This window comes from Ursus americanus, chromosome 22 (genome assembly GCF_024610735.1).
Source record: "Ursus americanus isolate L20-20 chromosome 22, mUrsAme1.1.p, whole genome shotgun sequence".
Classification (NCBI taxonomy): domain Eukaryota; kingdom Metazoa; phylum Chordata; class Mammalia; order Carnivora; family Ursidae; genus Ursus; species Ursus americanus.
In genome coordinates, this window is record NC_142148.1 from 320703 (window position 1) to 335892 (window position 15190).

General features: G+C 64.0%; 2 protein-coding genes across 2 annotated transcripts; one reads left to right on the forward strand and one right to left on the reverse strand.

Annotated features, from left to right (window-relative positions):
- The first annotated feature begins 2627 nt into the window (after positions 1 to 2627).
- SOX18 (SRY-box transcription factor 18) lies at positions 2628 to 4586 on the forward strand. Its single transcript, XM_045794227.2, has 2 exons — positions 2628 to 3102; positions 3303 to 4586. The coding sequence occupies exons 1-2, from the start codon at positions 2745 to 2747 to the stop codon at positions 4106 to 4108; spliced, it is 1164 nt and encodes a 387-aa protein (XP_045650183.1). The 5' UTR covers positions 2628 to 2744; the 3' UTR covers positions 4109 to 4586.
- Positions 4587 to 12877: 8291 nt separating this feature from the next.
- Positions 12878 to 14556, reverse strand: C22H20orf204 (chromosome 22 C20orf204 homolog). The gene is made up of 4 exons (XM_045795405.2): positions 14506 to 14556; positions 13708 to 14076; positions 13455 to 13607; positions 12878 to 13282 (listed from the first exon to the last, which is right to left on the reverse strand). Exons 1-4 carry the CDS (start codon positions 14554 to 14556, stop codon positions 13145 to 13147), a joined length of 711 nt encoding a protein of 236 aa, XP_045651361.2. The 3' UTR covers positions 12878 to 13144.
- Positions 14557 to 15190: the final 634 nt, after the last annotated feature.

Here is a 15190-nt window from a genome sequence, read left to right on the forward strand (position 1 = left end):
CAACTTTCTGTCTGGGGGGTCTGGGGGCTGCACACAGGGCCCCCATAAGGGTAGGCAGTAGCCAGCCTGGGCCAGGCCAGCCAGAGGTGGGTTCTAGAGGCACAGAAATGCCCCCGAATCACAAATCACCCCCACTTCGGATGGAGCTGGGCCCACTCTTGGGGACCCCTCCTTTGGTGGGTGCTGAGGGTGAGGACTTCACTGAGCAGGAAACCCATTCTACACCCTGTGGGACCCCATCTCGCAGCAGAGCCCAGCCTCTGCCTGGCTCCTGAAGCCTTGGGCAGACGGCACCACTAGAGCCCACCTCACCCCACGCTCTGGCAGACACACACGGACCACACACAAACGCACAGACACATACAGCTCATGCCCCTCCCCCCAGCACAGCTGACCACACCCACACCAGCCCTATGCCTCTGAGGTCAGGGCCACCCCGACGGCAGTCCCCACTCCCACCGTCTTCCCATCTGGACAGTGGGCCAGAGCCACGGTCCGCACCCCTACCAGGCAGCACACACACGGGAGGACAGCCTGAGTCCAGGCAGGTTCTCCTCTTGCCCTGCCCAGCCTCAGCCCACAGGACATGACAGCTGGACACCTGAGTAGCACAGCTCTGTCAAGAGGGAGGGTCGTTGGCTGGCGCCAGGCAAGGCGGCTCACGGGGGGGGGGGGGGCGGGGGGGGAGCGCTGTAGTGGTGAGGTAATGCCGGATGATGCCCACAACTGCATTTGGGGCCACTTGGTCAACTTTGGGCTGCAGGAGCTGCAGAGGGCCAGGCAGGGCCTCTAAGGGAACCAAAAATCTATCCTAATGTGGGGGGGGGGCTGCAGTGGAAGACCCTCTAGGCCTCCTTCCCAAGCCCCAGTGACCACCATCCCAGACCAGCTACTGCCCAGGCTAAGCCAGGCCCCGGTAACCCCAGACCACACCTAGAAGGACAAAGGTAGTCTCTACCAGGTGCTGGCTCCTTGAACCCATTCTTCAACCTTCAGTCTCCCTCACACATCTCTCCCCCCACCCCTGCAGGGTGCCCAGTCCACCCACTTATACTGGTCGAGCAGGAGCTGGCACCACTGGGAGAGGACTGTGCACCTGCCCACTCCAGTGCCCCCCATTCTTGCCTGCCTCCCAGGAAAGGCGAATCTTCCCCTAGACCCAGAGAAGCCACTTGCTGCTGTCTTGACCGCCCCAGTACACCAGCCCAGGCTCCACATCAGGAATGAAGCTGGGAGGCCCGGAGCGTCTGGGTGCCAGTCTGGGACACCCAGTGCTTTACTCCTCCAGCTGATGGACAAGACCCAACATGACAGAACCCCATGTACAGACAGGATGGACGCCCAAGAGCCCTCAGGGCGAGGGACCCCGTGGGGGTGCTGGCCTTTCCTCAAACCAGGAGGGTCACTGGGGGCAGCTCAGGAGCAGTGGGGGCAGCTATAGGACCCACCCCATTCATAAGCCCTGGCTCTGCGGCCGAGCAGCACTCCAAGGGCCAGGGGACTGAGAGCCTCTGGCCACACAAGGCCAGGGTCACTGACACCTGCGGCCATGCACCATGGAGCTCCCAACGTGGGGTGGGAAGGAGGGCTGCACAGCTCCAGGCTATAAATCGATGTACGGGAGGGAGAACTCAGATACCACTGCGGAACCCACACCCAGGAGCTCCATCCTCAGCAGAAGGGTAGGGAAACAGTCCTGGGGGAGATCCCTCAGTTTCTGGAGCCCAGGTCCCCTCCCCAACTTCCAGGAGGCTGGCAGCTCTTCTGGAAACCCTCCCAGGCCCAGGGGAGGGGCTCCCCCTTCCCTCCACCTGCCCCAACCCTGGATCCGGCTTCAGTCTATTGTGATAACGGTGGCCTGAGCTGGGCAGGGCAGCCAGTTACTGCTGGTCCCAGCCCCTGACCCCAACAGGCCCTGGAGAGGGGGAACAAGGCCTGGGGCTCCGCACCTTCCCTGGTGGTTCATCTGCCCTCTGGTATGGGTCCAGGGCATCCAGCGCTGAGGTTTTCCCTGTTTGGAGTGGGCTTGGGAGTGATGGAGGGGACACCAAGTCCGTCTTCTTGAACCCCATGGACAGACGGGGAGGCTCACCACCCCCAGTGGTGAAAATTCCACATGTGTGTGGAGGGCCGGGGACAAGATGTCCTGCGGTTATCCAGAACACGCTCCCCCAAGATACAGGGCCCTTTTTCCAAAGTGCCCGCTCCTTTTGAGCTGGACCCCAAGAAGGCTTCTTGGAAAGCCTCCCAAGAACATGGGTCAAAATAACGCCCCTCTCCTCCCAATGTATTTTCATGAGGGGGCAGCCACCCTCCCCCGGTTACCGTCCGGGGGTCCGACTCCGTGGGTGGGGACGGCAGCGCGTGAAAGTCTGACAGCCCCCATGAGGACGACCCCTTCCAAGCTCCAGCCCACACCAGCGGCCCGTTCCCACTCGGGGTGAGGTGGGGGGGTCCCTCCTTCAGAGAGGGTGCGGGGGCAGCTGCGCGGAGGGGGCTGCGGCGGAACCCGGCGGGCCCGAGAAGAAAGGGAGCCCCCGGGGAGGGGGCGGCCCCACACCGCCCCGCCCCGCCCGCCCAGCCGCCTATTGGCCCCGCGCCGCTATATCTGGGCGCCCACCCGGCTCGAGGCCACCGCCGTCTCCGCCGCCGTCCGCCCTGCCCTCCGCGCCCGACCCCGAAGTGCCTACCATCCACCCACCGCGCTCCCGCGCTCCGTTCCGCCCAGGCCGCGCCCAGCTGGAATGCAGAGATCGCCGCCCGGCTACGGCGCACAGGACGACCCGCCCGCCCGCCGCGACTGTGCATGGGCCCCGGGACCCGGGGCCGCCGCTGAGCCGCGCGGCCTCCCCGCCGCCCCCGCCGCCCTCGCAGCGCCCGCCGCCCCCGCCTCGCCGCCCAGCCCGCAGCGCAGCCCGACGCGAAGCCCCGAGCCGGGGCGCTATGGCCTCAGCCCGGCCGGCCGCGGGGAGCGCCAGGCGGCCGACGAGTCGCGCATCCGGCGGCCCATGAATGCCTTCATGGTGTGGGCGAAGGACGAGCGCAAGCGGCTGGCGCAGCAGAACCCGGACCTGCACAACGCGGTGCTCAGCAAGATGCTGGGTGAGGGGCACGGGCGTGGGGGGCGGCGGGGAGGAAGGGTGAGCGGTCGGGGGAGGAGAGACCTAGAGCAGGGGTGGGCCGGGGTGGGCCAGGGCGGGCGGGGGCCGCGCCCCACCCTCGCGGCGCGCCCAGGGCACACTCCGGCCCGGCAGGCCGCCCGCCCGACGGCAGCCCACTGACCCGCGCCCACGGCCCCGCAGGCAAGGCGTGGAAGGAGCTGAGCACGGCGGAGAAGCGGCCCTTCGTGGAGGAGGCGGAACGGCTGCGGGTGCAGCACCTGCGAGACCACCCCAACTACAAGTACCGGCCGCGCCGCAAGAAGCAGGCGCGCAAGGCCCGGCGGCTGGAGCCCGGCCTCCTGCTCCCGGGCCTGGCGCCCCCGCCGCCGCCGCCCGAGCCCTTCTCCGCGGCGCCTGGCCCGGCGCGTGCCTTCCGCGAGCTGCCGCCGCTGGGCGCCGAGTTCGATGGCCTGGGGCTGCCCACGCCCGAGCGCTCGCCGCTGGACGGCCTGGAGCCCGGCGAGGCCGCCTTCTTCCCGCCACCCGCGGCGCCCGAGGACTGCGCGCTGCGAGCCTTCCGCGCGCCCTACGCCCCCTCCGAGTTGCCCCGGGACCCCGGTGGCTGCTATGGTGCGCCCTTGGCCGAGGCGCTCAGGACCGCGCCCGCTCCCGCCGCGCCGCTCTCCGGCCTCTACTACGGCGCCCTGGGCGCGCCCGCACCGGGCCCGTACCCCGGCCCGCTGTCGCCACCGCCCGAGGCCCCCCCGCCCGACGGGGCCGAGACGCTGGGGCCCGCCGCCGACCTGTGGGCCGACGTGGACCTCACCGAGTTCGACCAGTACCTCAACTGCAGCCGGACTCGGCCCGACGCCGCCGGGCTCCCGTACCACGTGGCGCTGGCCAAGCTGGGCCCGCGCGCCATGTCGTGCCCCGAGGAGAGCAGCCTGATAGCGGCGCTGTCCGACGCCAGCAGCGCGGTCTACTACAGCGCGTGCATCTCGGGCTAGGGCCCGGCCGGCGCGGCGTCTCCGTCTCCTCCGCAGCTAGCGCGACTGGACCGCGGCGCTCTCCTGCTCGCCCTCTCCCGCAGGCGCAGGCGCAGGCTTCGGCTCCTCTGGGGCGCCCTGCAAGGGCGGCTCCCGCATGTCCTGGGGCTTTTCCAGGAAGCCCAGGCCTGGGACCTGTTGTCTGGCCCCGCCAGGGTTAAGTTTCTGAAGCGTCTAATTCTTTCCTTGCAGTCTATTTTCTAGAACCAGGCTGTATTTTTTACTTTGCCTTTTTATATACTCGATACAACATATTTAATTTTTAATTAAACTTTTAAACTTTTTCTTCCAAGGGGTTTCAGTGACCAAAAGCACCGATGTAGCAAGCTTTCTAAATATGAAAAATACCACTGTTTGTTTGCTTTAAAAGGGGAGCAGGAGCTGGGTCGCCCCCGGGCCAGGCGAGGCCACAATAAAGTGACTCGCTGTTTCCTCTGAACACCCGAGTCTGTGGTCGTTGGGGGAAGGGGGAGCAGCACACCCAATGACCCTGGATTTGCCCTCCCCCCGAGAGCCCCTCCAGCTTGGGCCCCAAAGCACCCACTTCTCCATCCTTCCAGGCTACTCAGCGGACCGAGTTGGTGGGAGGCATGAGGTGTGGGCCCTCCCGGACCCTCCCAGCCTTCCATTCCCTTCCTGTCCCACCCCCCATTTTAACTGAAGCCTAATAGAGGTCAGCAATCCCCTCACGTGCCCACCCATGTTTCGTCATCTTCGTCTCCTCTTTAAAACTTTCTTCTAAATAAATAAATACATACATAAAATAAAAATAAATACACAACTAAAACTTTCTTCAAGCCCAGGGACTACTGCTCAGGGCTCTCCTCTCCAAAGGAGATGGGCAGGGTTGACACCTATTAATAGACATGGCACCCTGGGGCCCCTTCTGTCATTTTTAAACCAGAGGCCCCAGAAGGGGAAGCACCATACAGCCATGCTGCTCCCCACAGTGATCTTTCCAGGCTCTGCCCAGTGACAGAAGGTCAATGACCTCACAAGGAGGCTCAGGCCCCCATTCCCAAACCCTCTCACTCTAGCCCTTCCCCACTTGCAGCATAACTGGACACCCTCTTTCCATATTCCTTGGTCCCCAGCCCCTAACCGGGGAGCTGAGCTCTGACACCCTGATGTGGAAAAGTCACTCACAGCTCAGTCTGCTCTGTGTCTGTGAGCCGTGTGGTTCTGTAGGGTGCTGCCTGTCCTCCGTGACTGCAGGTGAGCCAGCGTATCCAGGCCTGTGTGTGCACAGGAGGCTCCGAGCATGGGTGTGACACTGTGACACCGTGACCATGTGACCATGGGAGCACCCAGGAGGATGACCGAGTGACAGTCTGTGTCTGTGTGCACACAGTTGTGCAGTGAGTCTGGGACTGGATGTGCGTGTGTCCGCACATGTGCGGCTGCTGCCTGAGTGTGCAGGGGCAGTGAACAGGCTGTGGGGCTGTTCTTACAGGTACCCTCCCTCTGCATTGACTGGCAGGAGCTCCACACCTCAGCTGGCAGAGTGGGGTGGCTGCACCTGCCCCCCCTCTCCCCGCCCCATCAGCAGCCAGGTCCAGAAAACTCAAAGACAGAGACAGAGACTTAGAAGAACAGAACAGACAAGCTGAAGAGGGCAGGATGAACTCACAAGTGGAGAGAGACACCCAGGGTGGGCGGACAGGCAGGAATAGCCCACAGGACACCAAGGACACCATGTGCCCCTTCCAAGTGTGAATAGGAAGTATGCATGGCAGGGACGCTGAGGCACAACGGGAAAAGGTGGTCCAGTCCAGCCACGTCTCCCATGGGTCTGGGGGCTGGTGCTCTGAGGCCCCCGGGGCTGAGTCCTGGGCTCATGCATGGAGAGAAATGTGCATGACCCTTGAGCGTACATCGCTAGCTCTCATGGCCCAACTCCTGCTCTGCTCTGGGCCTGATGACCCACCCCCTAGAGCCCCGGGTCAGCTAAGCCAAAGTGTGCCCCGCTGTGGGGACCCATAGCAGCCAGAGTCCAGGAGCCTCTCACCCAGGTATGGAACCTCCTCCCCCCTCACTCCACCCACTGGCCAGGGCAGGTAGGAGGCAGAACCAGCCCAGCCTGTCCCGTTGCCTACAGCCATGTGAACAGCCCCACTAAGGACCTCCCTGCCTGGGCGGAGGCACTGTCCATTGTCCCACCTGTAGTCCCCTGCAGAGACACCCACGGACACACAGGGAAAGGTTCCAGACAAGTAGACATAGCCAGCGGTGTCTCTCCTGTTTCCTGGCACAGGCTAGAGCAATATTCTCCCATCCTCTGTTCTGGGCTCTTCACCCCACCCCCATCCCACCCAGAGGGTCCACCCTTCCAGGCCCCTTGGGGTCAGTAGGGAGAAGGCAGAGGGGCTTGCTGCCTGGAAGCCCCTCTGGCACAGCAGGAGGCCAGTGGGGGGCCGGGTTTGGAGAAGTCCCCATCGCCAGGGGCTGGGGGAGTCCAGGAGCAGAATCAGAACATGAGAGGGCCTCCCACAGAGAGCAGCTGTTTCCAATAGCAGCTCCTCAGCAGTGGTGGGCCGGCACAGGAAGGGTGGGTAGGGGTCTCCTCAAAGGACCCCTGCCCCGTGCCCTGCCTAGGGAGCTCTCCAAGGGGCCTGGCTTTGCCCTGTCTGGACAGAGCAGCCGTCCTGGGCAGAACCACAGCTCCCCCCCCCCCTCCCGCCCCACCGGGGCCTGGGTGGCTCCAGCCCTGGGTCAGGTTTCCCACCGCTCCCCTGCCTGGCTCCACCCACCTGCTTCCAGGAGGGTCAGAGAAGGGAAGTCCCCACCCCCAGCTCCCGCTGAGTCAGGCTGGCCAGGAACAGACCCTGGTGGCCTAGCGCCTGGTGGGAAGTTCTAGCAGCCCTGCCTGGCACAGGCCTCAGCTCCCACGCCCAGGACCCAGACTGGACCTGGAAGGACCTGGGCCCAGGTGTCGAACCCTCCCCAGCAAACAGCCCAGGGGAGGAGGTCAGGGAGGCTGGGGCTGGGAGCAGGTTAAGTGCACCCTCTCCCCATAGACGTGCTCATCCCCTGAGACACACCTGGGGACACGACACGCACCACGAGCCACAGAGCCTACCAAGAGACACAGCAGGGCCAAGGCTGTGCTCATATGCCCGACCCCAACGAGGCCATGCTGGGCAGGCAGGGATGGGCCTGCAGCACCCCCACTCAACTGGACAAGCACTCTAGGCCATCCAGCCACTCAGCTCACATTCTACAAAACCTAAGTAGGATTTTGGCATCAAGGTCAGTGGATCTAGTACTTGGAGAGAAGTGTGTGGGGCTGTGTGGCCTCCGTGCCTCTCATTCCAACGTTCTCCCATCTCCTCACTTGTGGGGGTGGCCCCCCAGCCCTCCTCGCCTCCAGCCCCCTTCTCTGTGGTTGGCCTGTTGTGGACATTTCACAGAAATGAAATCATACAATACATGGATTTTGAATGCGGCTTTGTTCACTGAGCGTAACGTTTTCAAGGTTCATCCACGATGTTGGTCCCTCATTCCTCTGCAAGGCTGAGTAATATTCCTCTGTGTGATGAGACCACCCCAACCGACGGGCGCTGAGATCGTCTCCCTGTTTTTCGAGGTGAATACTGCTGCAGTGAACATTTGTGTACAAAGGTTTTGTGTGGACATATGTTTTCATTAAAATTACATAGTTTTCTGTCTCTAATGGCAGGGTCTGAGCAGGTAGGCTAAGCACATTAGCGCCATACCCCAGAGCAGCTGCTCCCAGAGGGGGAGTCCAGAGCAGCAGACCCGCAAACCCAACAGCCAAGCCCAAGGCTCAATCCTCCACCCAGCCTACCCCACTCCTGCCCCAGGCTGGGGGGTGGGGGGGGCAAGGACAAGGCTTCAGTCCACGGAGAGTCTTGGACAGGTGTGTGGGAATCCCTGGCCCAGGACTGACGAGAGAGCGGTGGGAATGCCAAGCCTCCTCCTCACTGTGTCCACAGGCCCGCTCGGACTCCCTCCCCACCTCTCGCCCTGCCTGGAAGCAAGGCTAGATGCAACAGGCCAGCTCGGCATGGTGGGAGCTCCCCGCCCTCCACATGCCTCCTGCGACCCCGCTTTGTCCCCCACCACCCTGCCTCATGCCCCACGACCTGTTCCCCAGCTCTCGCTACCAAACCTGTGCAGCAGGACCCCGCCCCCTATCCCACGCTCCTGCCAGCCTGCGCCCAAGAAAACAGGAAGGGGTGCCGGCGGCGGTGCTGCGAGGAAGTGCAGGAAACGGCCGCGGGCGCGGCGCTTATCTTGGGCCACAGCCGGGGACCCCTGGCCTCACGCCCCGCACCGGCCAGTAGGGGATGCAGGGCGCGACCAGAGGACGGGGCCTGCTCACCTGGCGAGGAGCCCTGGCCACCTCCCCACCAGGCAATGATGGTCACAAGTGGGCTATGGAGGCGAGAAGGCCAGTGACAGGACCCCTGGGAGCCAGGCTGTGCCGCTCCCCAGATGTGAGCAGAGGTCCCATCGAGACACAGCTCAGGGACACCCGGCAGGCTCAGTGGGAAGAGCCTGCGACTCTTGATCTCCGGGTCGTGAATTCAAGCCCCATGTTGGATGTAGGGATTACTAAAAAAAAGTAAACTTAAAAAAAAAAACCACCATCACCCACGGCCCAGAGGTGGCCCAGGGGCCAGTGTCCAATCCCAGGCTGGCCCACCTCCCCCACCATACACTCCCCTTCCCAGGTCCTGACCTTCCCATTTCCCCCCAAAACAAGGACTAACTTCCCCCAGCCAGTGTGGAATCCCTGCTGGTTCTTGGGAGGAAGGCTGGGCAGGTGGGCTTCACTGGGTTTGGGGGGATGGTGGTTGTTGTTTGCTTCTGTGTTTACAAAGCTGCGTCTTTTCCTAGGGAGGGGACAGGATGGGGACCGTCCCTGGGAGCCCCCCAGGGTCCTGCAGGCCTCTGGCAGGGACAATGGGCCGAGGCACCTGGCATACACCCCCACCCCCCAGTATTTGCTTTGTTTCCTGGAGTGGGGGCCTTGTTTGTTCCCACACCACCCACAGATGGTGCAGGCCGCCTCCTTGCACACCTGCAGGCCGGGAGACCCCACAGGCAGACTCACAGGCAAGGGCCACGTGCCAGGCAAGGCCAGCCCACCCTTCAGGTCTGGGAGCAGGTGCTTCCTCCCAGCCTGCGCGTGGCCCCGGGCCTTCTCGGCGCCCAGCGCCAGATGCGGGCCCGGCTAACTCACATCCTGTCCCACAGCCACGGCCCCAGGAGCATGGGAGCGCATCTGTCCGGGGTCTAGGCACGGCAGACACTCATCTTTCCCACCAGCTCCCCCGGCTCAGTCAGGCTGCCTGGTGGGGCGAGACGTGGAGGGAGGGCACGTGGAGGGAGGCGCCGGGCGGGGCAGAGGCAGGCGGCCCTCAGAAGGGTCAGCACGCTGGGCTGGCACGGACCCCGCCCCATGTGTTTCGGCAGCCTGCAAAGAGGCAGAGGTAGGAAGTGGGGGTGGGGAGAGGGGAGCATGTGTGCGGGGGTGGGGAACACACAAGCGGCAAAGTCAGGATTAACGTTTTGGTTTTCAAATCCAGAGTCTAGTTTGCCAGTCGCCCGTGTTCCAGATGTTCTTTCAAAGGCTCCCAGTCTGGGGAGGCTGTGGGACACAGGCTACCCTTCAAAGTCGGCCTGGCCCCCTCCTTTTGGCGCTGCACATGGGGGGTCTGGCTCCCTGGCTTCAGGAAGTTGCACAACCCTGGCCCATGCCCTGCGGCCCCATCTACCACCCTGGCACGGCCCCTCCTTCTGGGACCCAGCCCCCCCCCCCCCCCGGAAGCAGCTGAGGAAGCACAGGCACTGGACAGGACACCACTGGGTGCGGGCCCTAACCCGACCACGCGCGTGCCCCAGAAACCCTGTTTTATGGGGGAGAACCAGGCTCAGGCCACATGCCCCAGACCTCAGCAAGGAGGGACATGCAGCACGGGCCCACGGCTCTGTCTCCAGTCATGTCCCTCCATCCCGCTGGTTCTGGTTGGATCCACCCAGCGGTTCCTGAGAACAAGCCACAAAGGGGGTCTCGGCGCTGAACACGCTAGCGAACACCATGGGTCTGGGCGGGCACCCCTGCTTTCCCTCTGCTCTCTGTATCTGGGCATGTCACTGTGGCTCTCTCCTGCCCCCAGGCCTGGTCTGGTTGGGATATCCCAACCCTGGACAAGTGAACTTTGTCCCGGGAGCCAGAGGCCCAACTTGCCGCCGTCCTGCGTCAGCAACCACGTGGCTGTGGTGGGACGGTGGCCCCAGGAGAGAGAGTTCCACCTCCCAGAGCCCGTGGGCGGGAGCTTATTTAGCAAAAAGGGTCTCGCAGATGTGACTCAAGATCTTGAGGTGTGATCACCCTGGATCACTCAGGTGGCCCTCAGCCCAGTGGCAAAGACCCTCGTAAGAAGGAGGCCACGTGAAGGGGGGGCGTGGGCTGGGCTCACCTGAGCCTGCAGCAGCCCTAGGAAGCCAGCGTGCACTTGGCCCAGGAGGAGCACAGCCCATGACGATGCTTCTGGACTTCCAGTCTCCAGAACTGTGAGGGAGGAAGCTGCTGCTGTGTTAAGACACACACTGTGTTGTCACAGCAGCCCTAGGAAACTGATACAGACAGTGGTGTGAGATATGGGGACAGGACTTCAGGAGGGCTGCCTGAGAGAGGGGGCTCTGCCAGGCAGGGGGCTGGATAGGTCAAGGACACACACATCTGTGTGCACATACTCACGGGCAGCCCCTCAGCATCTGTGTGTGCTCACTCACACACTACCAGACGGGTCAGAGTGCCTATTCCTGTGGTCGTGGTCTAGGACCCAGGGATCATGTCCCCAAAACTCTGAGGCCTCTGCTCCCCCTCCTACCGCCCCCTACCCCAAGCTGCTGTTCATCTGAACTGTCCTCAGGCATCGGTGGGTGGAGGGGCTGCCCTACTGCCCACCCACATCTCCCCAGGACAGCCCGGCTGCTCTCAGCAGCGGAGAGGGGGTGCTGCGGGTGGGCAGCAGGCCTGACGGCCCAGGAGGCTATGCTCAGATGCCACTAGGAGAGGAGTACTGTCCCCACGGGCTCTGGGTCTGGGTCAGATCTAAGTGCAAGGAGCCCCTGGGGAAACAGGAGCAGGGTGGGGGCCTCCACAGAGAGCCTGCCCCCTCCTGTCCCTGAACCCACACCCCTGGCCTTCAGCCTTCAACTCAGTGGCCCCACACCTTATGCTCCAACCAAACTGGGCCTTTTCCTCCCACCTGGACATGCAGGCAAGGACCCAGGCTGAGGAGCCCAGCGACAGGAGCGGCACCGCACAGGTGCGCTCCTCTACCAGCTTTCTCCACGTCCGGCACGAGGACGTGTCCGGGCACTCAGGCCAGGACCCTGGCATTGCCTGGATCACTCCTCATGCCTCCACATTCAGCCCACCTCCTGCAGCCTCAGCCCCCACACAGCATCTCCACGAAAGGCACGGGGATCTTTCCTGACCCAGACTCCAGTGTCCCTTCTCAGCTTAGCCCTCCACGCCCATGCTGCTTCCTCAGCCGAGCGGAGCCTCCTTCCGTGTCCTTTAGCCCCAGCCGGAGCCCCCACACCAGCCCAGTCCATACTGTGGCACACGCATGGAGCACGTGCCACAGAGACCAGAGCAGTGGAACGCTCCCGGGGCGCTTGCAAAGCCTGCACCGTCCGTGTCCCCTCATGCCCATGGCAGGGCCCCCGGGGCAGCTGCGCACCGTGGCAGCAGGTGACCGAGTGCACGCTGAGGTCCGGGAAGCTTGGTTCCCCGTCCTGTGCACGGGGCACACATGAGGTGTAACCATGCTCAGGGCCCAGGTCTTACCCCAGCTCTTACGCTTCCTGGCTGTGTGATTTGGGACAAGGGATAACCTCCCAGGGCGTCGGTCTCATCAGGGACAACAGTTCCTGTTGCACAGACTGAGCGTGTTAACACATGTATGGGGGGAGCTGGGTCAAGGTCAGCTTCTCTAGTTCTTAATATTGTGCCAGTGCTGACTGCCCCACCACAAAGGCCCTTCTGCATCCGCGGCTTGCCTCTGTTCTGCCGGGATACCCCAGAGGGAAGGCCTGCTCTGGTGCCTCCCGGGCCCATCCACCTGGCAGAGAGGAGTGTGATGGGTGTTCAGTCCACCAGGTACCCTCTTTGGCCAGGGGCTCTCTCTACTTGCCCCACTCTCCCTCCTCCATCAGCTGTGATTGGGGAGCGGGCCAAGGACACCCAGGTCTATGCAGCTGTAGGCTGGGGAGTCCAGGATAGCCCAGCACCCTGTCAAGCAAACCTACGGTCCTAGAGCACGAGATTGTCCATCCCTGACCAGCCTCTCCGGGTCCACAGAGGGGGCCGTGGACACCCCTCCCAGGGCCGCAGGAAATGGCCTGGCCCCACTTGCAGCCAGGGCCAGCGACTCTGGCTTCCCTTCAGGCCCGTTTCCTTTATCCGGTTGTTTTGCTCTGAATTCACAAAGCTCAGCCTTCCCTTCCCCTCCATTTCCACCCCTTCCCCCATTCCAGAGTGGAGCAGGACGGATACCGGACATTTCAGGGCCTGCTAGAGCCCCCCCCCCCCTCAGCCTGGAGCTGCCCACTGAGAAGGGGAGTCCTGTCCAGCGTCCCGGGCCGCCCCCTGCTGCCCAAGGCTGGGAGCGCAGCGCCCCGGTCCTCCTCCAGGGGGGGCGGGGGGGGGCTGGCTCCCCTAGCGGGTGCCGGCTCCCATCCCAAGCACCGACCCGGGGGCGGCCGGCCCCACCGCCAGCGGGCGAAGGGAAGAAGACCAGACCGCAGCACCGGCAGTTTATTGAGTCCTGGCTTGGTGCCTGGAGCATCATCTCCAGGTCCAGGGCCCTCCGAGGAGCGCGGGCCACGACAAGGGAGGGGCCGGGACCCAGCGGTAAGCCAACAAGAGGGAGAGACCGCGGTCGTCACAAAACGAAGCTCGTTCCCAGGCTCCGCGGCCCCGCCGGCTGTTGTGGGGCCCGCGCAGGACGCGCGCTAGGCGCCCTCCGTGGCCGCCGCACGCAGCGCGAAGAGTTTCTCCCAGCAGGTGGCGACGGCTTCCAGGGCGCGCAGTAGGAGCCGCCTCCTGCTGCTGCGACGCCGGGGAGGGCGCCTCTTGGGCCACCGGCTCCGCTGTTGGAGACGGGACGGTCAGCGAGTGGCCACGGTCCCTGCCCCCCCAAGTTTGCGTCTAGCCCCTGGAGCTCCCGGATGGTGACACGGTGGGGCCGTAGGAGGCGCAGTGGGAGGTGGGGGGCGCCTGTGGCAGAGGAGGGACCCGGGTCTGCCCCCCCCCCCCCCCCACCTGGCGCAGCATCCAGCAATGGCGCCGCATCACCGCTTCGGTGCGCAAGGCTACGGTCCACGCAGCTTTCTCCAGCGCCCCACGGCGGCCCCGAGCCACTACCATGCGCATGGTCCGACCCAGGGACGCAATGGACAGGAGGATACTGTGCTCCTGGGGAAGGAAGGGAGGAAAATGGGAGTTGGGGGAAGAGCCCTATGGGGAGGCCTCGAGAGGGCACCAGAGGGCATGGGTGGGGGCGTCTCCTCCATACCTTCTGGGCACTGCAGGAAGCTCCCACCCGACCCTGCCATCCGGGGGCTGCAGCTCCAGTCAGGTTTTTCTGAGTGAAATGGAGGTCTGGGGAGCCCGGCCCCGTCCACTCTGCCCCTGGCCCACCCTGCCTCACAGCGGCCTGCAGGTCCTCAAAGATGACCGCACGGTAGTGGCGGAGCACGTCAGGGACGCTGCAGGCACGGAGCCCTGCCTGGCCAGGCACAAGATCCAGCAGAGCCAGCAGGAGCGCCCAGAGTACAGGCTTGGGAGGCACCTGGAAGGGACACTGGGTCAGGGAAGGGGTCCCAGGCCTGTGGATGGGGCCTCCCCTACAGCAACCCCTCAGGCAATCTGCTTTGGACAGCCCCTAGGACAACCACCAGGGAATCCCTGGGCTGGTATACAGTGGAGATGTCACTGTGCCATTCATGATCGAGGCATGGGTCTAGCAGGAGGACAGACAGTAGGCCTGCAAACCAGACAGCTCAATGCTCGATGCAGAGACCTGAGGGGTGAATGATGGGGGGGTGCTGGGAAGGCAGGCCCACTGAGCCCTGAAGGGCCAGGAAGGAGACGGGGGGCTCCAGAGGCAGGAGCATGGGGCCAAGAGCCCAGAAGACCGTGGGGCAGGGCTGACCTCGATCCAGGGGTACGGCCTCTCCCCTGGCCGTGCCCTAACTCATCCCCACACTTCCCTGACACAAACCCCACCAGTCAGGCTCTCCTCCTGAGGAGCACCCCCTGCTCCCCAGAACACTGCTCACTTCTGGGTCCCCACAGCAGGGGCAGAACTGACCTGCTCCCACTCCTCATCAATGCATCTGCCACAACCAGCTCTCACAGCCATGGGAAATGGGATCCCCTGCACCTACAGCCCAACCAGGACAGGGGTGAGGGCTCAGAGCTCAAGGCCACACACCTCTGGGAGGGGAAGGCTTGGGGAAACCCCCAGAGGCAAGGGAGGAAGGGGCCACATTGTGCCCCACCAGACATTCCTTCTACAGGCCTCCCCCTCCAGAAAGGACTGGCTTGGGGAGAAGCCCACCCCCTCCCAAAAGCCCAAACATCAGAGAGCAGCTAGTTCCCAGACCCTGGCCACACACCCACCCTCAGGCCCCCAGGCTGGAGTCAAACAGCAACTGGAAAGTTAATCGTGTGAAGCCAGCGAGACGCAGGACTCGACTCTGCTTCCCAGCCCTGGGAGGGGAGGCTGACTGAGCCGCACCCCGACCAGCACGGAGACCTGGGGTGCAGCGCTGGCAGGAGGGGCAGATGCGATTTGCCGCCACCCCTCCTCACACATGCCCCCAGGCGTGCCCAGCGGGTGAGAGGTCACAGCCAGAGCAAGGGCTGTGGGTGCTGGAGAGAGAAGATCCACGTGGGGTAGCTACGCCAGCTGCCCAGGTGCTCCTAGGAAGGCCTGCCCGTCTCCCAGCCCAGCCAGGGACAGGGCAGCCCTGGCACCAGGAGGCTGACTTGGA

Excerpts from the sequence above, each read along its gene's own strand:
- SOX18 (XM_045794227.2), top strand. The coding sequence starts at position 2,745 with ATGCAGAGATCGCCGCCCGGCTACGGCGCACAGGACGACCCGCCCGCC. Across the intron at positions 3,103-3,302 it reads GGTGCTCAGCAAGATGCTGG|GCAAGGCGTGGAAGGAGCTG; the intron begins GTGAGGGGCACG and ends ACGGCCCCGCAG.
- C22H20orf204 (XM_045795405.2), bottom strand. The coding sequence starts at position 14,556 with ATGGCTGTGAGAGCTGGTTGTGGCAGATGCATTGATGAGGAGTGGGAG. Across the intron at positions 14,077-14,505 it reads TTGATGAGGAGTGGGAGCAG|GGGCTGTCCAAAGCAGATTG; the intron begins GTCAGTTCTGCC and ends TGGTTGTCCTAG. Across the intron at positions 13,283-13,454 it reads ATTGCTGGATGCTGCGCCAG|CGGAGCCGGTGGCCCAAGAG; the intron begins GTGGGGGGGGGG and ends CGTCTCCAACAG.